The sequence below is a fragment of the Ylistrum balloti genome, unplaced genomic scaffold (assembly GCF_031769215.1).
Source record: "Ylistrum balloti isolate Yb309-2 unplaced genomic scaffold, AGI_CSIRO_Ybal_v1 Utg370298, whole genome shotgun sequence".
Taxonomy (NCBI): Eukaryota; Metazoa; Mollusca; class Bivalvia; order Pectinida; family Pectinidae; genus Ylistrum; species Ylistrum balloti.
In genome coordinates, this window is record NW_026782224.1 from 434,868 (window position 1) to 461,398 (window position 26,531).

Below are 26,531 nucleotides of genomic sequence, written 5' to 3' on the forward strand. Positions count from 1 at the left end.
TAAACAATGTAGGCCGCACTTACAAAAATACAACACATTTTAAAGTGAAGATTTTTCTATTTCATTTTAAATATAACTAATTAAATAAAATATCGTTGATATTTCAACAACGACATAACCTCCATGTTTATTGTTGAAATACACAGGTGTAGGTGCCACCTACGCCTTCAAGCGGATGAATAAAAAATCCGCGAAAACGCACGTAAGAGAACTAGACAGATCGCTTTTTGCTTGGGATATCCCTGTCTGAGGTGCGAGAACAAGGATTATCTCATAAACAATTTGTTTTTTTCTGGAATTCTAAAAATGACAATGCTTTAGCACGACTGCTGCATCTCTACAGCTCCCGTAAACAAACGAAGGGACAAAGGATTACAATGTTGTATATATTGTACCTGACTTTAAAACATCATGTCCAAACTGTTTTGTGAACGATGTCGAAACATCAGTGTACCTATGTTTTTTTTTGTTTTCTTTGTGACAACAACGGCTACATAATTATACCGTAAGCCTGTACGGCAATGTAGACTATCAAGTATGAAATATATATGTTATGTTAAATACGAGTTTCCAATATCTATTGATTTATATAATATCGATTACAATCTTACCTCGGTGTCGCTTCAGCTCCTTTACCTTTGGTCCTTTTTGCTGGTGTTTTATTAGTCTTTCGCGACATCGTGCGTATACGCTGATGATAAAAAAAATGTATTGAATCAATTGATTATTTAATTTCTCTATTTTGATGTAGTACAAGACGAAACACTGATATATCCTTCTGCGAGCCTCTTTTGTCTTTCTGTCGCCTGGAAATATATTTTCACTCTTCAAATGTAATGATATATATAAAATATATTTCATTATTTCATTGATTATATACCTATTCCAGTAAAACGTATCCAAAGAACATTTGTTTGCTATGATCCAGTACCAGTATTGAACCATATCGTTGATATCACTTACTAGGTTCTATATATAGAAGATCCAGTACCAATATTGAACCATACCGTCGATATTACTTACTAGATTCTATATATAAAAGATCCAGTACCAATATTGGACCATGCCTATATATTGATATTACTTACTAGATTCTATATATAGAAGATCCAGTACCAATATTGGACCATATCGTTGATATCACTTACTAGGTTCTATATATAGAAGATCCAGTACCAATATTGGACCATACCGTCCATATTACTTACTAGATTCTATATATAGAAGATCCAGTACCAATATTGGACCATATCGTTGATATCACTTACTAGGTTCTATATATAGAAGTACCAATATCCATACCGTCCATATTAGTAGATTCTATATATAGAAGATCCAGTACCATATTCGTTGATATTACTTACTAGATTCGATATTATATATAGAAGATTGGACCATACCACTTACTAGATTCTATATATTGAACCATATCGTCGATATTACTTACTAGATTCTATATATAGAAGATCCAGTACCAGTATTGAACCATATCGTCGATATTACTTACTAGATTCTATATATAGAAGATCCAGTACCAATATTGGACCATGCCATTGATATCACTTACTATATTCTATATATAGAAGATCCAGTACCAGTATTGAACCATATCGTTGATATTACTTACTAGATTCTATATATAGAAGATCCAGTACCAGTATTGAACCATATCGTCGATATTACTTACTAGATTCTATATATAGAAGATCCAGTACCAATATTGGACCATGCCATTGATATTACTTACTATATTCTATATATATATATAGAAGATCCAGTACCAATATTGGACCATACCGTCGATATTACTTACTAGATTCTATATATAGAAGATCCAGTACCAATATTGGACCATACCGTCGATATTACTTACTAGATTCTATATATAAAAGATCCAGTACCAGTATTGGACCATACCGTCCATACTACTTACTAGATTCTATATATAGAAGATCCAGTACCAATATTGGACCATACCGTCGATATTTACTTACTAGATTCTATATATAGAAGATCCAGTACCAATATTGGACCATACCGTCGATATTACTTACTAGATTCTATATGTAGAAGATCCAGTACTAATATTGGACCATACCGTCGATATTACTTACTAGATTCTATATGTAGAAGATCCAGTACTAATATTGGGCCATGCCATCGATATTACTTACCTAATTCTATATATAAAAGATCCAGTACCAATATTTGACCCGTTTTATGTTTATATAGATTTTTCTATCTATTTCCCTATTCCTATCGTGTTGCTCTTTCCTTCGTCTTGTCGTGTTACTTCTTTCCCTGTTATTGTCGTATTACTTTTTCACTTGTTTTATCCTGTTTATTTTTCCCTTGTCGGACTTTGTTACCTTATTTCCCTCACCTTATCGTGTTACTGTTCCCCCTATTTTTGTCGTGTTACTTTTTTCACTTATCGTGTTACTGTTCCCCCTTATTTTTGTCGTGTTACTTTTTTCACTTATCGTGTTACTGTTCCCCCTATTTTTGTCGTGTTACTTTTTTCACTTATCGTGTTACTGTTCCCCCTATTTTTGTCGTGTTACTTTTTTCACTTATCGTGTTACTGTTCCCCCTTATTTTTGTCGTGTTACTTTTTTCATTTATCGTGTTACTGTTCCCCCTATTTTTGTCGTGTTACTTTTTTCACTTATCGTGTTACTGTTCCCCCTATTTTTATCGTGTTACTTTTTTCACTTATCGTGTTACTGTTCCCCCTATTTTTGTTGTGTTACCTTTTTCACTTATCGTGTTACTGTTCCCCCTATTTTTATCGTGTTACTTTTTTCACTTATCGTGTTACTGTTCCCCCTATTTTTATCGTGTTACTTTTTTCACTTATCGTGTTACTGTTCCCCCTATTTTTATCGTGTTACTTTTTTCACTTATCGTGTTACTGTTCCCCCTATTTTTGTCGTGTTACTTTTTTCACTTATCGTGTTACTGTTCCCCCTTATTCTATACTTCTGTATTTTACCTTTGTTACGTCTTCGTTTTGTCGTGTTATCTTTATTTGGTCTTCATTTACAGTGTTTCTCTACCTTCATTTTTCCTTTTTTAAATTTCAGTCAAAAGGACGATTTGGTTGTAATTCCGTTATTTTCCCAGTCTTTTTTGGTTTGATTTCATTTTAAAACACTGACATAGTATCCATCATGTAAAGAAATCGTTCTTATTTAACTAAAATTTCCATTATACCACTTTTATCAGATAACTAGACAGCAGGGTTATTAAGGTTATCGGTTTTGTGGTCAATTTTATAAATATCAGTGCTATAATTAGCCATGTGTATGTGTTCCATATGCATTTCTCAGTGGAAAAAAAAAAGAAAAAACGTGCAGAAAGGTGTTTATCTATGAAACAAAAGTTACCAGTCCTCGTCTGTTTTATCATGGGTGCTTAACTCATTATACCACTGTGTATAGCAACCGACCCGGAAACTATTCATGTGTGCGCTAGTTAATAGGTATTGCCTATGTAGGTGAGTCTATCGTAAACAAGAGCATGAATATATTCTTTCAGAGCAACCTGTTCTAATAAATACAGTGGAAAGAGTAAAAAAATTTGTGAAGAAAATGAATATTAATTAACTTACAGCTACATTCTCCAATCCACTTTCGATTTGCATATAAAATACTTTGCAGTCCCTGCTCACGAGTATCGTTAACAGCATAAGATTCCAATTTCGGACAGGTATATTATTATTACGTGTTAGAATAAGGAGGCTCGACTTACCGTGATAACACACCAAGCACCAAATTGTGTACAAGCGTTAAATCTGTATCTAACTCTACTTGTCAACACATGTGAGTTGTTTCTCTACTTCCTTGTACGAAACGTAGCAACTCAGTGTAAACAAAGAGTTACCTCCCCTCTACCAGGAAAAATGGCAAGTTATTTATAGTTAGTGATCCAAGGTACACATGCTGTTTGTATTGTAGAGATTACATACAAGAGATTCGACGATCAGCAGGGAAACATATATACATGTATATACCCTAAGCAGTAATTGATTTCTCATACGACGATGTCTAAAGACAAACCATGTATGTGTTATATACGTCTCTGGTAAAATCAACCCCTAATTTTCTTCATTTATTTCAGTACTAAAATGCTTCTCTTTGACCACTGAGTAAAGTTATAAAATTGTATAGAAGATTTGTAGGGAAAAGTCTTTGTGTGTTAGGATTTTGATTGATTTAAGATTAATATTGTACTATCATATAAAAAAAACGAAAAAAGTTTATAATGAATATTGTACTATCAAAAATACAAAAACGAAAAATGGTTATGATGAATATTGTACTATCATAAAAACAAAAACGAAAAAAGTTATGATGAATAGTGTACTATCATTAAAACGAAAAAAGTTATGATGAATATTGTACTATCATAAAACACTGCCTTGAACATACCAAGTATGGGGTGGGCGTGAGAGTGGAGAGCTTGTCTACTAATGCAATACTGTACTGAACGATGAGCGGTATACGTTTACGTTCTCTTTCACACACATCAGCTCATACCATTATGTGGAAAATAAGAAATTTAAAACGATTAAAACCAACAGAGAGTTTAGGTTTACAGATATGGCATCAATCATGTCCATAACAACAAATTCTGTTTGAACATCTATATCCTAATGAAGGTTTGACAAGAGGTACAACACCTCTGCCCACACTCCACATCATACACATGTACAATGCAACTCAATGGTTCTTATCATTAACGCAGTCTAATTGTGGCCTTAAATAGGAAACAATTAAGGAAAATAAAAACGCTCATTAGACTTTTCGGTGTCGTTTCATCTCATCTCACTCAACTTTATCGTTTAACTTCATGAGTTGTGACCTATATATCTACATATCTAGATTGTAGGTGGTTCCTATACCCTACATATCTAGATAGTAAATGGATCCTATACCCTACATATCTAGATTGTAGGTGGTTCCTATACCCTACATTTCTAGATTGTAGGTGGATCCTATACCCTACATTTCTAGATTGTAGGTGGATCCTATACCCTGCATATCTAGATTGTAGGTGGATCCTATACCCTACATATCTAGATTGTAGATGGATCATATACTCTACATATCTAGATTGTAGGTGGATCCTATACCCTACATATCTAGATTGTAAGTGGATCCTATATCCTACATATCTAGATTGTAAGTGGATCCTATATCCTACATATCTAGATTGTATGTGGGTCCTATACCCTACATATCTAGATTGTAAGTGGATCCTATATCCTACATATCTAGATTGTAAGTGGATCCTATATCCTACATATCTAGATTGAAGGTGGATCCTATATCCTACATATCTAGATTGTAGGTGGATCCTATACCCTACATATCTAGATTGTAGGTGGATCATATATCCTACATATCTAGATTGTAGGTGGATCCTATACCCTACATATCTAGATTGTAGGTGGATCCTATACCCTACATATCTAGATTGTACGTGGATCCTATACCCTACATATCTAGATTGTAGGTGGATCCTATATCCTACATATCTAGATTGTAAGTGGATCCTATACCCTACATATCTAGATTGTAGGTGGATCCTTTACTCTACATATCTAGATTGTAGGTGGATCCTACACCCTACATATCTAGATTGTAGGTGGATCCTACACCCTACATATCTAGATTGTAGGTGGATCCTTTACCCTACATATCTAGATTGTAGGTGGATCCTACACCCTACATATCTAGATTGTAGGTGGATCCTATACCCTACATATCTAGATTGTAGGTGGATCCTACACCCTACATATCTAGATTGTAGGTGGATCCTATACCCTACATATCTAGATTGTAGGTGGATCCTATACCCTACATATCTAGATTGTAAGTGGATCCTAGATTGTGTATCCTACATATCTAGATTGTTGTAAGTGGATCCTATACCCTACATATCTAGATTGTAAGTGGATCCTATACCCTACATATCTAGATTGTAAGTGGATCCTATACCCTACATATCTAGATTGTAAGTGGATCCTATACCCTACATATCTAGATTGTAAGTGGATCCTATACCCTACATATCTAGATTGTAAGTGGATCCTATACCCTACATATCTAGATTGTAGGTATTATCCATATATAGGGCCATATCTAGATTGTAGGTGGATCTATATCCTACATATCTAGATTGGATCATGGATCCTATCCTATATGGTTAGGAGATTCTAGTGGACTATACCCTACATATCTAGATTGTAAGTATCCTATACCCTACATATCTAGATTGTAATTTGTAAGTGGATCCTACATATCAATTGTAAGTGGATCCTATATCTACATATCTAGATTCTAGATTGTAAGTGGATCCTATATTGTGTATTAGTTGTCCTATATCCTACAGTCAAGGATCCTATCAGACACAAAGATGTATCTCTTGTTTCAATCATATCTATACCTTGGTAGATTAGGAATCCTACTACATATCTGATCGTAACTTCCTATATCCTACATATCTAGATTGTCAGCTGGATCCTATATCCTACATATCGAATCATATCTAAATTACATAAGGTACATATGATCCTATATCCTACATATCTAGATCAATTTCATCTACAGCTGATCCTAAATCTAGATAGTAGGTGGATCTATACCCTACATATCTTTGTGGATCTATATCCTACTTGAGTAGGTGGAAATAATTTTCAAGTCACTAGATAGTAGGTGGATCCTGTATCCTTTATGAGTGACTTTCCTTGGATATCAAGAGGATTTCAAACCTTTTTTTATATGTGTCCCATTTCTATCAAAATATGTATTGTTACAGAAAGAAACTTCATGCGTTCCATACACTGAATAATGACCTTTATGTATTGTCAATGTATACACTGTGTTATTGTGGTTAGGGCCAGTATCAAGGTCTCAGACACAAAGATGTATCTCTTGTTTCAATCATTCTATACCTTGGTTAGGAATTCTAGTTGATCAACTTCGTGCTGGCAGCTTGCAAACAAGTCTTGTCAGGGAAATCTGATAAGGTACATGATCAATTTCATCTACAGCTGAAATTCGTTTGTCTCGAAATCGCTTGAGTCGAAATAATTTTCAAGTCACGATTCTTTCCCTTCTATATCTTTGTAATTTATTTTCGGATTACTCGAATTTCATTGAGTTGAAATTTCGGTTGAGTCGAAGCGATTTTTCAGTCCTTTCAGTTGTAAAGGAAGGGAAAAGTCATTCGTTGTCTCGAAATTGATTTTTTGTCAAAAAATGATGAAATCGGTCAATACACACAGAGAGTAGAAAGTCACCTGTGCGTAACACACGGCTAATTACGGCGTATCGATTCATGGTACACACAACATTTGGTCTCTGGTGATTAATTACTTGTTAAATTATCCAATTAAAGGTTGGTTTCTTAATCAGTGTCACCATCCTGTACCAGTGCTTGCGTGCATCTTTATACACTTCGTTTGAGTCGAACTTCGGATAATTCGAAATATTTCCCACTGTCCCTTTAATTTCGAGATAACGAGTTTCGACTGCATATATATGCGCATTGTCTCAATGCGTATAATCCGTTTTAATTTTTTTTATTCAAATCAAGTGTGTTTGATATGACAGTATCTGTACGTTTTCGTATATTTTATCCTACATCATAGATAACATATTGTAGGCTGGTTAACTAACATGTTGCAGTCTGTTATTTTATTTTGTTTTGTTTGCAATGCGTTTACGTTCCTGACAAGCAGTTGTCTTAAAAGACGCCACATTTTTGTTCACGTCTGCCCTCCGAGGATCCAATCGCTAACATACCATGAGTCATGGCAGTTGTGTCAAATACCTCTCGATATATATCCAGATGAAGGCAAATTTGAATTGAACGCTAAACATGTCAAACGATTTTTTTTAACAAGTAATTGTTATGCATAAGGTGTCGTTTTATCTCGACATTCGCCGACATTTCTGATACCAGCACATGTATACTTACTTGTCGCCCAGGTCCGAGTTTCACTTGTAGTAGATGGTTGTGATGATTGGCGGAGCTTTCTGGCGGATGCTGAATTAAAAGTAAGCGTGTCACACGAGGTACGTGAGATATCTTCATGGATCTTTAATCGGGAACAAAAATGGTTTGTCCAAGAAATTTAATGGTCAAAATGAATTATTCAAAACTCCATTGTTAAAATGTTACCATGCTATATCTATTTAACAAGGGTTGATTTGAGTTTTAGCATGCATTGTATACGGAACATCTGCAAATGTGCATCTACATAGAAAATACAAAACTATAAATAATAATAGTAAACAATTTACATAGATAGTTTATGACAACAAGACATGTGTAGGAGAGATATATTAAGCACTAATTCTGAATTATCAATAAATTACAGTGTCGCTGGGTTATTACGAACTTTATTTTCGGTACAGTTCTTTGTCCGGATGCCCATACTGCCGCGGAAATGGAAGTCAACGGTGGCCGTAGCCTGCAGACAGAAGAAAGTCAATGTTTCGCTGAAAATTCAAACCGCTTCTGTCAACGAGCAAAACACCGTTGGCAAGACTCTCCCAAAGAAGGTGACAAAGGAAACCATCATTCTCACTCATAAACCACTGCAGGTTAGTATATCTCTTATTGTCCGATGTCTCACAATTCGATGGATCAAAAATGTTTCACGTGCAAAAACCACCAGTGGTAAAACATTCAACATTGGTATGTCTTCTCCACGGACAATATTGTCTGTGTTGGTTCTCATATTAGCCTCCACTTCAAGAATATCTACGGAATTTAGATAAACATGACGAAACAAAAGGTAATATTGAATTTATAGATATGTGAGATAACGGTACAGTATATAGATATGTGAGATAACAGTACAGTCTCTATAGATATGTGAGATAACGGTACAGTATATATATAGATATGTGAGATAACGGTACAGTATCTATATAGATATGTGAGATAACGGTACAGTCTCTATAGATATGGTAGATAACGGTACAGTATATATATAGATATGTGAGATAACGGTACAGTATCTATATAGATATGTGAGATAACGGTACAGTATCTATATAGATATGTGAGATAATGGTACAATATATATATATATAGATAAGTGAGATAACGGTACTGTATCTTTATAGATATGTGAGATAACGGTACAGTCTCTATAGATATGTGAGATAACGGTACAGTATATAGATATGCGAGATAACGGTACAGTATCTATATAGATATGCGAGATAACGGTACAGTATCTATATAGATATGTGAGATAACGGTAAAGTATATATATATAGATATGGTAGATAACGGTACAGTATCTATATAGATATGTGAGATAACGGTACAGTATCTATAAATATGTGAGATAACGGTACAGTATATAGATATGTTAGATAACGGTACAGTATATAGATATGTGAGATAACGGTACAGTAGCTATAGATATGTTAGATAACGGTACAGTATATAGATATGTGAGATAACGGTAAAGTATATATATATATATATATATATATATGTGTGTGTGTGTGAGATAACGGTAAAGTATATATATAGATATGGTAGATAACGGTAATAGTATATATATAGATATGTGAGATAACGGTACAGTATATATATATATATATGTATATATATAGATATGTGAGATAACGGTACAGTATATATATATAGATATGGGAGATAACGGTAAAGTATATATATAGATATGTGAGATAACGGTAAAGTATATATATAGATATGTGAGATAACGGTAAAGTATATATATAGATATGTGAGATAACGGTACAGTATCTATAGATATGTGAGATAACGGTACAGTATATATAGATATGTGAGATAACGGTACAGTATCTATATAGATATGTGAGATAACGGTAAGGTATGTATATATAGATATGTAAGATAACGGTACAGTATCTATATAGATATGTGAGATAACGGTAGAGTATATATAGATATGTGAGATAACGGTACAGTATATATAGATATGTGAGATAACGGTACAGTATCTATATAGATATGTGAGATAACGGTAAGGTATGTATATATAGATATGTAAGATAACGGTACAGTATCTATATAGATATGTGAGATAACGGTAGAGTATATATAGATATGTGAGATAACGGTACAGTATATGAGATAAAGGTAAAGTATATATAAAGATATGGAGATAACGATAAAGTATATATATATATATATATAGATATGTGAGATAACGGTACAGTATCTATAGATATGTGAGATAACGGTACAGTATATATAGATATGTGAGATAACGGTACAGTATCTATATAGATATGTGAGATAGCGGTACAGTATCTATATAGATATGTGAGATAACGGTACAGTCTCTATAGATATGTGAGATAACGGAACAGTATATATAGATATGTGAGATAACGGAACAGTATCTATATGGATATGTGAGATAATGGTACAATATATATATATAGATATGTGAGATAACGGTAAGGTATGTATATATAGATATGTGAGATAACGGTACAGTTGATATATAGATATGTGAGATAACGGTACAGTATATATAGATATGTGAGATAATGGAACGAAGTTATAGTCATGTGAGGTAACGAAACGATGTGTATGGATGATGTTTTTGTTTGTTGGAATATTTCATACACACAGTGTTGAATGTCACCGATGAAATATAAAACAGATGGCCTTTCCCCGTTGAGAGAAGAAGTACCACTCTTTTGCGCCGTGAGTTGTTTGATGTAGCAGCGATGGGGACGGATGACGAGGTCCGAGGTGCATATGTTCACTTCTAGAGTAGGCATTCCATTTCTGTGGTTAAGATAATGTCTATTATTAATCTAGAAAATGAGGACACACCAAGGGCGTTGGTAGTTTGAAAAATTAAAATCGGGTTTCAAATAACGTTTACGCAGCCTTTTGTCTGAGTACAGTTAAACACCCATAAACCTTTCCGCTGAGATACAGTTTGGAATTGCGAAGAGGGACTCACCAAAATGGAGAGTTCTACTCTACCTGCATGAGGGTATCCCTGTGGGAGCCAATGGCACTGCTATCCTACATTTTATATAAACTGCTGGCACGTGATCGTACATATGGGATAACCAAGTAGACTGGGGCTATATATGACAACACGTGTCACCTCGTCATTGTCCTGGTTACCTTTGGAAGACATGAAAATCTAACAGGAAGTTGATAACGTGTTGTTAGTACCACACACAATGTCCATGGTATCACGATATGCCTCTAACGTTAATCTGACTAGAAAGCCTGTCAACGGTCAGAAGAAACGGACTTCAAAGGTAAGACTTTAGAAAACAGTATAAATTTTATATCAATTTCATATCAAATGATATAGAATTGATATAAAATAAAATATTTTTCTCTTCCTTTCTTTCTATCCTATCATCTCATCTTTTCCTCCTTTTGACAAAATGATTTAAACTTACAATTGTACATCTACGAATTACTTATCTTCATATTTATAGTATAGATATGGGTCACGTGCCGTATATATTAATTATTTGTAATTCAATTTATGGAGAAGAGTTCATAAGTTGCTAGAACTTGTCTCTGATCCACTTATCTAATACTTATACTAAACTATGTTTAAATTAAAGGTAAGATCTTAAGAATATATACTTTTTGTCTTTCTCTACCAACATCATCAGTCGAAGCCGCTTATCTATTGTACGTCGTTTCATCAAGAATCTCCACTCCAAATACATGTCTAAATTATAGTGAAATTATGTCAAAATCAAAGAAAAAATATACAGAGGACGAAATAATAAAAAAAATGATCGAATTTCTGGTTGACAACATCATCGTCGAGTTTGGTGCTATGTAAGATATTCCAACAGACCATTGACATATCTATGGGAAACGACTGCACCCTTCTGTTGGCTGACTTGTTTTTGTTTTCATAAGATAATTTATTGAAGAACTTATCAAAACAGGTCAAAAATACCTTTCAAAGTCGACTGATTTCACCTTCAGATATATTGACACCGTCTTGTTTTTAAGTAACAATAAAATGATTAACTACGTCCATCGTGTATATCCACCAGAACTGGAAATCAAAGCTACGACAGACTCTTCTACATCAGCTGCTTATCTCGATCTTTTCCTACAACGAAACCAACATGGACAATGGTCCATCGAGTTTTAGGATAATCATGATAATTTCAATTTTCCTATTGTGAATTTTGCATTTCTGGAAAAGGTTTGCGTTCCTCATTCTATACAATGTAAATGTATTTGTTTAATGACTTTTGGCTTTATCAAAGGATTCAAGCTGAGATTTTGAAAGAAATTTCACTTAAAATAAAGACTTACGGTTGAAATTCCTACAATAACATAAACACAATGAAACAATAACACATACTAACACATACACGCAAGCATTAAATGTACTATTTCATACCTGTAATTATTTTCGTTTAGATCACTATTTCTGCTGTAAAATATCCCTGGTGAGACCCTTCATTAAATGTGTTATTCTCATCCTACAATTGCAATACTGTAGGACTAGTCTTCATTCCAACATCAGTACAACTAGTATGTAATGAAAAGTAAAGAGACATTCAAAGTAAACAAAATCCGACGGTTTTTTATGTCAGTAATGATATCTGGAAAGAGTTATCGCCCCTAGAAACAATTTAAATTTGAACATACACCGCAGTCCTCCCGTTAATGATACAAGATTAGCAGGACAATACTATTGTTACTGGATAGCTCTCATCAGGTAGATACTGTAACATAACATTAAACCGACAGGAAAGAAACAGGTACATTAACACTGACAGAGAGGTGACAGAGAGGTAACACTGACAGAGTGGTAACATTGACAAAGAGGTAACATTGACAGATAGGTAATACTGACAGAGTGGTAACACTGACAAAGAGGTAACATTGACAGGGAGGTAACACTGACAGATTGGTAACACTGACAGAGTGGTAACACTGACAAAGAGGTAACATTGACAGAGAGGTAACACTGACAGATAGGTAACACTGACAGAGAGGTAACACTGACAGAGTGGTAACATTGACAAAGAGGTAACATTGACAGAGAGGTAACACTGACAGAGAGGTAACACTGACAGATTGGTAACACTGACAAAGAGGTAACACTGACAGAGAGGTAAGACTGACAGATAGGTAACACTGACAAAGAGGTAACATTGACAGAGAGGTAACACTGACAGATAGGTAATACTGACAGAGTTTTAACACTGACAAAGAGGTAACACTGACAGATAGGTAATACTGACAAAGAGGTAACATTGACAGGGAGGTAACATTGACAGATTGGTAACACTGACAGAGTGGTAACACTGACAGAGAGGTAACACTGACAGGGTGGTAACACTGACAGAGTGGTAACACTGACAGGGAGGTAACACTGACAGAGTGGTAACACTGACAGAGTGGTAACACTGACAGAGAGGTAACACTGACAGAGAGGTAACACTGACAGAGAGGTAACACTGACAGAGTGGTAACACTGACAAAAAAAAAAAAGCAAAATTACCGAAGCCGCAACCCTAAACAGTTATTTATCTCATGGCAAGTTATATGCAAAATGTTCTTTTAAGCAGTTTTGCAAATGTTATATGTTAAACGCACGTGTTTTCTGTGATTTGTGTTATTTGCCTTTTCACTGTGTTTTTAAATAATTGTTTCTGTATATCAATCATAAGATATTGACAATACAGACAACCTGGCAATATTTGAAAACATCTGAATCTCTGTAAATTTCAACGCGTAGACCGATAGTGTTTGCGATAACTATGTATTTGATGTGTACTATGGTGTTAATTTGCCTGTATAGTGAGGTAGGATAATTACTACGTTAAACCTGTATCTTCCTCTTATTATCTCTCGTGTGCCCACACCCTATATTGTTTTGCTGGAGCCATTTATTGAAATACTGCAGCAATTGTGACAGAGTGTTCTAAATGATTCCATAGAATCAGACAGTGACGCATTACTACACGTGATCGATATCAGGACTATTTTTCTGTATTGATGATAATCTCCTCATTGTTAGACAAAGCTGGGTAGGTAATTATATAAATCAGTTGTCGGTTTCTTGTTGTTTCCCATCCATCGACGGAAAGAAAAGGCAAACGGCGTGCTCTCGCGCGTGTTTTGGAATTGTTCAGAGGCAACACGGAATGAAATTAAATGGTATTTTGCGCCGATTCATATCATAATTTTAACGGAGCTCCAAGAAAGGCCCTTGTTGATCAGCAAATCTTTTGAGATATACACTACTTTAACGCACTTTATGGTAAGGCGACCAATGTGGGCACGTATGGTTCTTAATCTAATTTAATTTAATTCCATACGTGTTTGAAGGTCCATCCAAAGTTAAGGGGACTGTTCCCTAACACAGAAATGACATATTTATTGAGGAGCTTCCATAGCGTTGACCAACAAATGAACGTACCCACGGGTGAAGACCTGAAGCGTGTGAACGTACCCACGGGTGAAGACCTGAAGCGTGTGAACGTACCCACGGGTGAAGACCTGAAGCGTGTGAACGTACCAACGGGTGCAGACCTGAAGCGTGTGAACGTACCCACGGGTGAAGACCTGAAGCGTGTGAACGTACCCACGGGTGAAGACCTGAAGCGTGTGACCGTACCCACGGGTGAAGACCCGAAGCGTGTGAACGTACACACGGGTGAAGACCTGAAGCGCGTGACTCGAATCTCCCTAGTCATGGTGGTTTGTGTTTCACAGGAAGCTGTGAAATAAGCAAGTCCGTGTCTTTGTCGTTTTGTCTTTGGGCAAGACTATTTACTCTCATTTTTTTAATAGCATGTGACGTGCCTCCCGCTTGTTGTTCAGTGAGGTAGTTGCCATCTGCTCCAAGAGTTTATTATAGGTCTTTGAGTAGCCTTTCATTATTGAATCATACCAATGAGACAGTTTACATACATTCCAGTATTTTCAGTCATCAGGTATGTTGATGCCAGCCATACTGGCCATGATATTCCTGCACCATTTTACGTCGCTTTTATTATAGAAAGATAGTTTTTGCTGATATACATCCCTTATTAGGTACCGCACACGTCCCTGGTGTGGCGGATTTCTGTGACAGACCATGCTTCAAAAGTTTGTCGAATTGTATCCTTACCGTCCTGAACATCCAATTAACGGCGTTTTACAGCGCGTGTCCAGCACACGTGCAGCTCTAATAAAAGAGACGGAAATCCCAAAGGGAGGTGTTGGTTCAATTAGGGATTTCCTTGCACACCTGAAGGTTCTAACGTTCAGACAGTAATGTTACTCACTAAGGTTTCCGTGTGGGATTCGCACGCGCGACAAGGCATGGCGATTGAAGGCCCAGAGCTACAACAGAGTGATGAAGGCGTTCGCCTGGTCGATGGTGTGTGTCAATAACACTCAGCCTATGTAACAACATAATCTAATACATCTCCCGTACTTCCTGTTGGTCCCCACATGGCCAGGCGACCAGACAGATCAAACGTCAAGACAGTTGACTAGTGCAGAATCCCGTCCCTGTATACACCTGAACGCCATCGATGACTGGGAGTGGCATAAACGAGGGTATCTACCCGGAGGTCAACAGGTCACATAAGATTATACTAGTGCTAATGAGGAATAATGGAACACACTGGATTTAACTGTTTACAATGTTGACAATTCGTTGTGAAGTGTTTATCGTTTGCATGAATACAATACCGTCATCATGATAGACCAGGAGGTTTATCTGACTACTTCGAAAACACCATAGTGACTGTAACAGGTTGGGAGCCCTATTGTGATACATATATTTGATACAAATTTCCATTTGTTCTGTAATGTTAGTCAAGATAACGACAATCATATGGTTTAATAGTGACATGAGCTAAGACAGAATGTCATTTCTGTCAAGTATCGGTTCCAGAACAAGGGCTATCAGATCGGTGTATCTCCATTCTGGAAGACTAGGTCGATACACCAGGGGAACGAAGGAGTTATTGCTACCAGAGGTAAAGTGAAGTGTTTGTTGTATCAAACAAGGGTGTGGGTGGTGGTGTGTCGTGTTCTGTATGTACATGTACCTTACCAAACAAGGGTGAGGGTGGTGGTGTGTCGTGTTCTGTATGTACATGTACCTTACCAAACAAGGGTGAGGGTGGTGGTATGCCGTGTTCTGTATGTACATGTACCTTACCAAACAAGTTTGAGGGTGGTGGTATGTCGTGTTCTATATGTACATGTACCTTACCAAACAAGGGTGTGGGTGGTGGTGTGTCGTGTTCTGTATGTACATGTACCGTACCAAACAAGAGTGATGAGGGTCGTATGTCGTGTTCTGTATGTACATGTACCGCACCAAACAAGGGTGTGGGTGGTGGTATGTCTTGTTCTGTAAGTACATGTACCGTACTTAACAAGGGTGATGGGGGTCGTATGTCGTGTTCTGTATGTACATGTACCGTACCAAACAAGGGTGAGGGTGGTCGTATGTCTTGTTCTGTGTGTACATGTACCTTACCAAACAAGGGTGATGGGGGTCGTATGTCTTGTTCTGTATGTACATGTACCGTACTTAACAAGGGTGAGGGTGGTGGTATGTCTTGTTCTGTATGTACATGTACCGTACCAAACAAGAGTGAAGTGAGGGATTGTTTATGTATGTCTGGTCAGCATGTACCGTACAAGGGCGAGGGTATATACAAAACAAGGGTGAGGGTGTGAGACTTGTTCTGTATATACAAAACAAGGTTGAGGGTGGCGGATGGATCAAGGATGAGAATAAAGGGGTGTGTGGTATGGCTTGTTCTGTATATACAAAAGGTTGAGGGTGGCGGATGGATCAATGATGAGAATAAAGGGGTGTGTGGTATGGCTTGTTCTGTATATACAAAAGGTTGAGGGTGGCGGATGGATCAAGGATGAGAATAAATGGGTGTGTGGTATGGCTTGTTCTGTATATACAAAAGGTTGAGGGTGGCGGATGGATCAAGGATGAGAATAAAGGGGTGTGTGGTATGGCTTGTTCTGTATATACAAAAGGTTGAGGGTGACGGATGGATCAAGGATGAGAATAAAGGGGTGTGTGGTATGGCTTATGTAGGTCGTTTGTCTGTATGCACCAAATCGTGTTTTGTGTTTAGAAATGTATTAAACAAACGAGACAGAGGGTTTTGGGTAGTGTTGGATCTGTAAATGCCAGCCGACATTTTTGTTGTATGTCAATTTGTATCTGTACGATGGAGTATCCGAATTATTGAGCCCTTGGTCAGTGCTATCTGAGAAGTTGATTGTCCGAAACTACTACATACACCAGTATGGAGGATAACCAGCATTATACCATGTTAAATAGAACCGATGTTCATCATACAGTGCAGATGTTTTTCACAACAGTCTCCATCACAGCTGTGTAAACCAATAGGCTCTGGTCGTTAATGATATCTAAACTGCCTGCTTAATCTTCGTGTTCACCGTGTCTTGATAAATAAAATAAATACCAAAGCAGGCAGTTTTAGGCAGGCAAAACGTGCTACCATTACACTTTCTGTTGCAAGCATGAAAATCGATGTTCCGTGCTGATTTTGTTGAATTCTGTACAAAGATGCCTTTGGGTGTGAGAAATAAAACGCTTGGTTTATCAAACAGACTGGAGTGTAACACGAATGTTAGCTTTACATGTGTTACCGACTTATAGATAATTTTTGATAAAATCTTGATATTAAATCCGCACAACAATGGCGATACCTTCAATGGTTTTTAATTCATTAAACTATAGACGGATAATTTTGTATTACATTTGCCTGGGGGCTTGTCTTGCATGACATCATTGATCATGTTTTTTGGAAAATGAAACCATTTTATTGACATGTGAAAAACACCTTCAATTAGTTTCCTCTACGTCAGATGTAATTCGAATCAAACGTGTTAATAGGTATGTTCATATTTCGCACGTAGTGCAGAGTTAAATGGATCAGTTACATATTTAGTGTATTTGCGATGAATAAATATGATATTGTATCAACGTACATTATGTACAAAATTCAGGTACTCTTGGAACAATCTGAATCGCAAAATTTCTCCAGAAATAATTATTGATCTACAAGCCTGAAATTGTAAGTATTTTGTGATTTCTCCTCTATTGCACTTCGTAATCCTTGTACATTCATAACACAACGAATGACAATCTTGTCCAGAGATATCTAAAATTATTCTGATCCGAGTTCTCTCTCAAAGCAAACATTTTCTTGTCAGCTTCAATATCTGTCCCGATTACATCATTTAATATGACTTGTGACAAGTTATATCTAACATTCCAGCCAAGTATGATCCGACAAATGCAAACTCATGGTCCACAGACACTAATGGAATCAGGTTGGTCTCAGATGCACTCTCCTATTTATCAGATGTCGCGTTGAATATCACTTCATTGTTAAAAAAGAAGTTGTACAAATTCGTGTAAATAAAAGGCTTTTGGATACACAGACTACACTCCAATTCGGTCACAGTTCGTCCCGTTCTGTTGACTACATGACTGACAAAGTATATTTCTTCAGTGCTTGTAACAATATCCATGCGTCCATTTGTAGGAATAACAATATTTATTATGAATGTTCTTAAAATGTGCCATTAATTGCCTAATGGAGCATGTTTTATCCCGTACTTGTCGCCAACCACTCCCCAGCATTAACCCATAGAATGAGTGAATGAGTCGGTACAAGACATACTCAGCCAAACAATCCCCATCATTATACCATAGAATGAGTGAATGAGTCGGTACAAAACATACTCAGCCAAACAATCCCCAGCATTATACCATAGAATGAGTAAATGAGTCGGTACAAAACATACTCAGCCAAACAATTCCCAGCATTATACCATAGAATGAGTGAATGAGTCGGTACAAAACATATCAGCCAAACAATCCCCAGCATTATACCATAGAATGAGTAAATGAGTCGGTACAAAACATACTCAGCCAAACAATCCCCAGCATTATACCATAGAATGAGTAAATGAGTCGGTACAAGACATACTCAGCCAAACAATTCCCAGCATTATACCATAGAATGAGTAAATGAGTCGGTACAAGACATACTCAGCCAAACAATTCCCAGCATTATACCATAGAATGAGTAAATGAGTCGGTACAAGACATACTCAGCCAAACAATCCCCAGCATTATACCATAGAATGAGTGAATGAGTCGGTACAAAACATACTCAGCCAAACAATCCCCAGCATTATACCATAGAATGAGTTAATGAAGCATTTTACCATAGAATGAGTGAATGAGTCGGTACAAAACATACTCAGCCAAACAATCCCCAGCATTATACCATAGAATGAGTGAATGAGTCGGTACAAAACATACTCAGCCAAACAATCCCCAGCATTATACCATAGAATGAGTGAATGAGTCGGTACAAAACATACTCAGCCAAACAATCCCCAGCATTATACCATAGAATGAGTGAATGAGTCGGTACAAAACATACTCAGCCAAACAATCCCAGCATTATACCATAGAATGAGTAAATGAGTCGGTACAAGACATACTCAGCCAAACAATCCCCAGCATTATACCATAGAATGAGTGAATGAGTCAGTACTAAACATACTCAGCCAAACAATCCCCAGCATTTTACCATAGATTGAGTGAATGAGTCGGTACAAGACATACTCAGCCAAACAATCCCCAGCATTATACCATAGAATGAGTGAATGAGTCGGTACAAAACATACTCAGCCAAACAATCCCCAGCATTTTACCATAGAATGAGTGAATGAGTCGGTACAAAACATACTCAGCCAAACAATCCCCAGCATTATACCATAGAATGAGTGAATGAGTCGGTACAAAACATACTCAGCCAAACAATCCCCGGCATTATACCATAGAATGAGTGAATGAGTCAGTACAAGACATACTCAGCCAAACAATCCCCAGCATTTTACCATAGATTGAGTGAATGAGTCAGTACAAAACATACTCAGCCAAACAATCCCCAGCATTTTACCATAGATTGAGTGAATGAGTCGGTACAAAACATACTCAGCCAAACAATCCCCAGCATTATACCATAGATTGAGTGAATGAGTCGGTACAAATGATTCCCTTATAACGAGTATTTTCTTCTCGCGTTTAAAGCAGTCCGTTTTGAAGTCTTATGTAATATCTCTAATTTAAAGCCAAGAGAGTTTCACAATCATATGAGATAACACAATATCGCTATTGTGACTGATATCATAGTAATCAATGGCAAGGCACTGATACCACATGCATCATCACAAAGGGTGTACAACGATTGATCAAACTCCCGAAAAGACTGTGGTCTGTGGTCTCCGGACGCTGTCCTCTGAAGCGCGTTTAGTTATTTTAGATTAAGGTGATCAGCTTGTATACCTCTTCAGTATACCAATCTCGAGCATGTCATTGCCCCGAGTCATTTATTTCCTTAAAACCGATATTGAAAATATGACACGAGCACCATGACTTTTTAAAAAAATCCAATATCAACTACACCGTCCTCGTCTAAGGTCTTAGAATATATAGTAACCATGACAACAAGCAATTGGTAAATTCCACTAGGCTGAGACGATCCTCGATACGTTCTTAATTGTGCTAGATGGTATCGTTGCTGTTTTACATAACAAACTGATTCCCTACTGGCCCCGTCAACTGTATTTGACGTACAATAAAATCGCCCAGATTGACTTGTTGATCTTAAAGGGATATTGCTATTGTTTCAAAATCGATCGGAGAATGTTGGCGATGACGTCGCAGCAGCAGCAGACTTTTATGAACATGTTATACCTTCTTCTATTTCTACAGTTTAATTTGTTGACATGTAGATATTTTCGTTGTTGGTTTGAAGGCTTGTCAGACAGGAACACGTATACGCCAAATGCACGAGTTTTGTTGACCTTTCCATAGTTCGCACAGACATAAAAAATCTCATTAAAATGAAGTCAATACTGTTGGTGTGTCTCAGTGTAACTTGCTACTGATGCATGTAAGAATCTTCTGCTGTCTACCTACATCTACAAAGAGCTCAGAGTTTTAACATACAATAGCTACATCGCACACGCACTCATTACGGGCATCTACATAACTTGTTACACCCCAGTATATATCCGAACTGTCGAAATCATGTCATGTGGTTAAACCCGGTCATTGTGTTAAACAAAATGACCAAGTCTTCCATGATTTGACCGCAGCTGGTGTCGAGACATCATGTAACCTTCTGGAAACTCCGTTACGTCTACTATGTCGGCGAATCCAAACGGCACCAGGTTCTCTGTTCTCAACGAAGATAACTGACGGTGGACATTTCCTTCTGCTTGATGTTATTTCTTATTGACATGAATATTTGTTCCACTTGAGGTTTAATGGTGTGATGTCATATTCACGTGAATATTTCTTCCACTTGAGGTTTAATGGTGTGATGTCATATTCACGTGAATATTTCTTCCACTTGAGGTTTAATGGTGTGATGTCATATTCACGTGAATATTTGTCCATCCCGAGGTTTAATGGTGTGATGTCATATTCACATGAATATTTGTTACACCTGAGGTTTAATGTTGTGATGTCATATTCACGTGAATATTTGTCCATCCCGAGGTTTAATGGTGTGATGTCATATTCACATGAATATTTCTTCCACTTGAGGTTTAATGGTGTGATGTCATATTCACGTGAATATTTGTCCATCCCGAGGTTTAATGGTGTGATGTCATATTCACGTGAATATTTGTTACACCTGAGGTTTAATGTTGTGATGTCATATTCACATGAATATTTGTTACACCTGAGGTTTAATGTTGTGATGTCATATTCACGTGAATATTTCTTCCACTTGAGGTTTAATGGTGTGGTGTCATATTCACGTGAATATTTCTTCCACTTGAGGTTTAATGGTGTGGTGTCATATTCACGTGAATATTTCTTCCACTTGAGGTTTAATGGTGTGGTGTCATATTCACGTGAATATTTCTTCCACTTGAGGTTTAATGGTGTGGTGTCATATTCACGTGAATATTTCTTCCACTTGAGGTTTAATGGTGTGGTGTCATATTCACGTGAATATTTCTTCCACTTGAGGTTTAATGGTGTGATGTCATATTCACGTGAATATTTCTTCCACCTGAAATTTAATGGTGTGAAGTCATATTCACATGAATATTTGTTCCACCTGAGGTTTAATGGTGTGATGTCACATTGACATTTGCTCATCTTTGATGTGTAATCTGTGATAAACAGAAATAGCTGTACATCCTTGAGGTATAATCTGTGATAAACAGAAATAGCTGTACATCCTTGAGGTATAATCTGTGATAAACAGAAATAGCTGTACATCCTTGAGGTGTAATGTCTGATTAACAGAAATAGCTGTACATCCTTGAGGTATAATCTGTGATTAACAGAAATAGCTGTACATCCTTGAGGTATAATCTGTGATAAACAGAAATAGCTGTACATCCTTGAGGTATAATCTGTGATAAACAGAAATAGCTGTACATCCTTGAGGTGTAATGTCTGATTAACAGAAATAGCTGTACATCCTTGAGGTATAATCTGTGATTAACAGAAATAGCTGTACATCCTTGAGGTATAATCTGTGATAAACAGAAATAGCTGTACATCCTTGAGGTATAATCTGTGATTAACAGAAATAGCTGTACATCCTTGAGGTGTAATGTCTGATTAACAGAAATAGCTGTACATCCTTGAGGTATAATCTGTGATTAACAGAAATAGCTGTACATCCTTGAGGTATAATCTGTGATTAACAGAAATAGCTGTACATCCTTGAGGTATAATCTGTGATAAACAGAAATAGCTGTACATCCTTGAGGTATAATCTGTGATAAACAGAAATAGCTGTACATCCTTGAGGTATAATCTGTGATAAACAGAAATAGGTGTACATCCTTGAGGTGTAATGTGTGATTAACAGAAATAGGTGTACATCCTTGAGGTATAATCTGTGATAAACAGAAATAGCTGTACATCCTTGAGGTATAATCTGTGATAAACAGAAATAGCTGTACATCCTTGAGGTGTAATGTGTGATAAACAGAAATAGCTGTACATCCTTGAGGTATAATGTGTGATTAACAGAAATAGCTGTACATCCTTGAGGTATAATGTGTGATTAACAGAAATAGCTGTACATCCTTGAGGTGTAATGTCTGATTAACAGAAATAGGTGTACATCCTTGAGGTGTAATGTCTGATTAACAGAAATAGGTGTACATCCTTGAGGTATAATGTGTGATTAACAGAAATAGCTGTACATCCTTGAGGTGTAATGTGTGATTAACAGAAATAGGTGTACATCCTTGAGGTGTAATGTGTGATTAACACGAACAGCTGTACATCCTTGAGGTGTAATGTGTGATTAACAGAAATAGGTGTACATCCTTGAGGTGTAATGTGTGATTAACAGAAATAGGTGTACATCCTTGAGGTGTAATGTGTGATTAACAGAAATAGGTGTACATCCTTGAGGTGTAATGTGTGATTAACAGAAATAGCTGTACATCCTTGAGGTATAATCTGTGATTAACACGAACAGCTGTACATCCTTGAGGTGTAATGTGTGATTAACAGAAATAGGTGTACATCCTTGAGGTGTAATGTGTGATTAACAGAAATAGGTGTACATCCTTGAGGTGTAATGTGTGATTAACAGAAATAGGTGTACATCCTTGAGGTGTAATGTGTGATTAACAGAAATAGGTGTACATCCTTGAGGTATAATGTGTGATTAACAGAAATAGCTGTACATCCTTGAGGTATAATGTGTGATTAACAGAAATAGGTGTACATCCTTGAGGTGTAATGTCTGATTAACAGAAATAGGTGTACATCCTTGAGGTGTAATGTCTGATTAACAGAAATAGGTGTACATCCTTGAGGTATAATGTGTGATTAACAGAAATAGCTGTACATCCTTGAGGTATAATGTGTGATTAACAGAAATAGCTGTACATCCTTGAGGTATAATGTGTGATTAACAGAAATAGCTGTACATCCTTGAGGTATAATGTGTGATTAACAGAAATAGGTGTACATCCTTGAGGTGTAATGTCTGATTAACAGAAATAGGTGTACATCCTTGAGGTATAATGTGTGATTAACAGAAATAGCTGTACATCCTTGAGGTGTAATGTCTGATTAACAGAAATAGGTGTACATCCTTGAGGTATAATGTGTGATTAACAGAAATAGGTGTACATCCTTGAGGTATAATCTGTGATTAACAGAAATAGGTGTACATCCTTGAGGTGTAATGTCTGATTAACAGAAATAGGTGTACATCCTTGAGGTATAATCTGTGATAAACAGAAATAGGTGTACATCCTTGAGGTGTAATCTGTGATTAACAGAAATAGCTGTACATCCTTGAGGTATAATGTGTGATTAACAGAAATAGCTGTACATCCTTGAGGTATAATGTGTGATTAACAGAAATAGCTGTACATCCTTGAGGTATAATGTGTGATTAACAGAAATAGGTGTACATCCTTGAGGTATAATCTGTGATTAACAGAAATAGCTGTACATCCTTGAGGTGTAATGTCTGATTAACAGAAATAGGTGTACATCCTTGAGGTGTAATCTGTGATTAACAGAAATAGCTGTACATCCTTGAGGTGTAATGTCTGATTAACAGAAATAGGTGTACATCCTTGAGGTATAATGTCTGATTAACAGAAATAGCTGTACATCCTTGAGGTATAATGTGTGATTAACAGAAATAGGTGTACATCCTTGAGGTATAATGTGTGATTAACAGAAATAGCTGTACATCCTTGAGGTATAATCTGTGATTAACAGAAATAGCTGTAATCCTTGAGGTATAATCTGTGATTAACAGAAATAGCTGTAATCCTTGAGGTATAATCTGTGATTAACAGAAATAGCTGTACATCCTTGAGGTATAATCTGTGATTAACAGAAATAGCTGTAATCCTTGAGGTATAATCTGTGATTAACAGAAATAGCTGTACATCCTTGAGGTATAATCTGTGATTAACAGAAATAGCTGTAATCCTTGAGGTATAATCTGTGATTAACAGAAATAGCTGTACATCCTTGAGGTATAATCTGTGATTAACAGAAATAGCTGTAATCCTTGAGGTATAATCTGTGATTAACAGAAATAGCTGTACATCCTTGAGGTATAATCTGTGATTAACAGAAATAGCTGTAATCCTTGAGGTATAATCTGTGATTAACAGAAATAGCTGTACATCCTTGAGGTATAATCTGTGATTAACAGAAATAGCTGTAATCCTTGAGGTATAATCTGTGATTAACAGAAATAGGTGTACATCCTTGAGGTATAATCTGTGATAAACAGAAATAGGTGTACATCCTTGAGGTGTAATGTGTGATTAACAGAAATAGCTGTACATCCTTGAGGTATAATCTGTGATTAACAGAAATAGCTGTACATCCTTGAGGTATAATGTCTGATTAACAGAAATAGCTGTACATCCTTGAGGTATAATGTGTGATTAACAGAAATAGGTGTACATCCTTGAGGTATAATGTGTGATTAACAGAAATAGCTGTACATCCTTGAGGTATAATGTCTGATTAACAGAAATAGCTGTACATCCTTGAGGTATAATGTGTGATTAACAGAAATAGCTGTACATCCTTGAGGTATAATGTGTGATTAACAGAAATAGCTGTACATCCTTGAGGTATAATCTGTGATTAACAGAAATAGGTGTACATCCTTGAGGTATAATCTGTGATAAACAGAAATAGGTGTACATCTCCTATTGTGTCTTATTGGTATGAACCTACCTACTCAATGTTAAAGGTTAAAGTGTAATGTCCTGTTGCCATGAAAATCTGATTACCCTTGATATGGCATGTCTATTTATTTGAATATTTGTCCAATCTTTAGATTTAGAGATGGAATGTAGTCTTTATAGAATCTTTTTTTCACCCTTGAAGATTAGAGGTGTAATGTCTTATCGACATAAATATTTACCCTCCCTGAGGTAATACATGACTTGTCAACGAGAATCAAAGACAGTGGTTGTATGACATACATATGTATCAATACAGTCTACCAAGACTTACAATCATCTATCAACAGGCAACATCGTGCTATGTCTTTCTGGAAGTTTTTAATTGATTCTTTGTGAATTCGTTCACCTTCTGCTATCGCATAATTCTAAGAGCCTAGACAAACCACGGGCGTCTCTGTTGCTTACAAGTCTTACTGCTTTCATTTCAATACGAAAAACGAAAAGGAATCATTAGTTTGAAGTGTAATTGAAAAAAAAATACTTACGTTCACAAATATTTGCTCTGTGGTAACATTGGGAGTGGCACAAAGCGTGTCAGATAAATTTTACAATTGTGTCTTACAAACGGAGTATTGTTATCACCAAGACTATTGATTTCTGTATGGAACGACTCATCAACCGTCGGCGGTATTTAGTTGAGAATGTCGTCAGTATGGTAAAAATGTTGTTTTTATAATGGAACTTCACAGATA

The 26,531-nt window shown here is 36.4% G+C and overlaps 1 protein-coding gene across 1 annotated transcript in view; it reads left to right on the forward strand.

Annotated features, from left to right (window-relative positions):
* The first annotated feature begins 15,899 nt into the window (after positions 1 to 15,899).
* LOC132553152 (transmembrane protein 272-like) overlaps positions 15,900 to 26,531 on the forward strand; it is a 51,971-nt gene continuing 41,339 nt past the window's right edge. The window contains exon 1 of the mRNA XM_060217374.1: positions 15,900 to 16,013. Within this exon, the coding sequence (XP_060073357.1) occupies positions 15,900 to 16,013 (114 nt within the window). The remainder of the gene's footprint in view (positions 16,014 to 26,531) is intronic.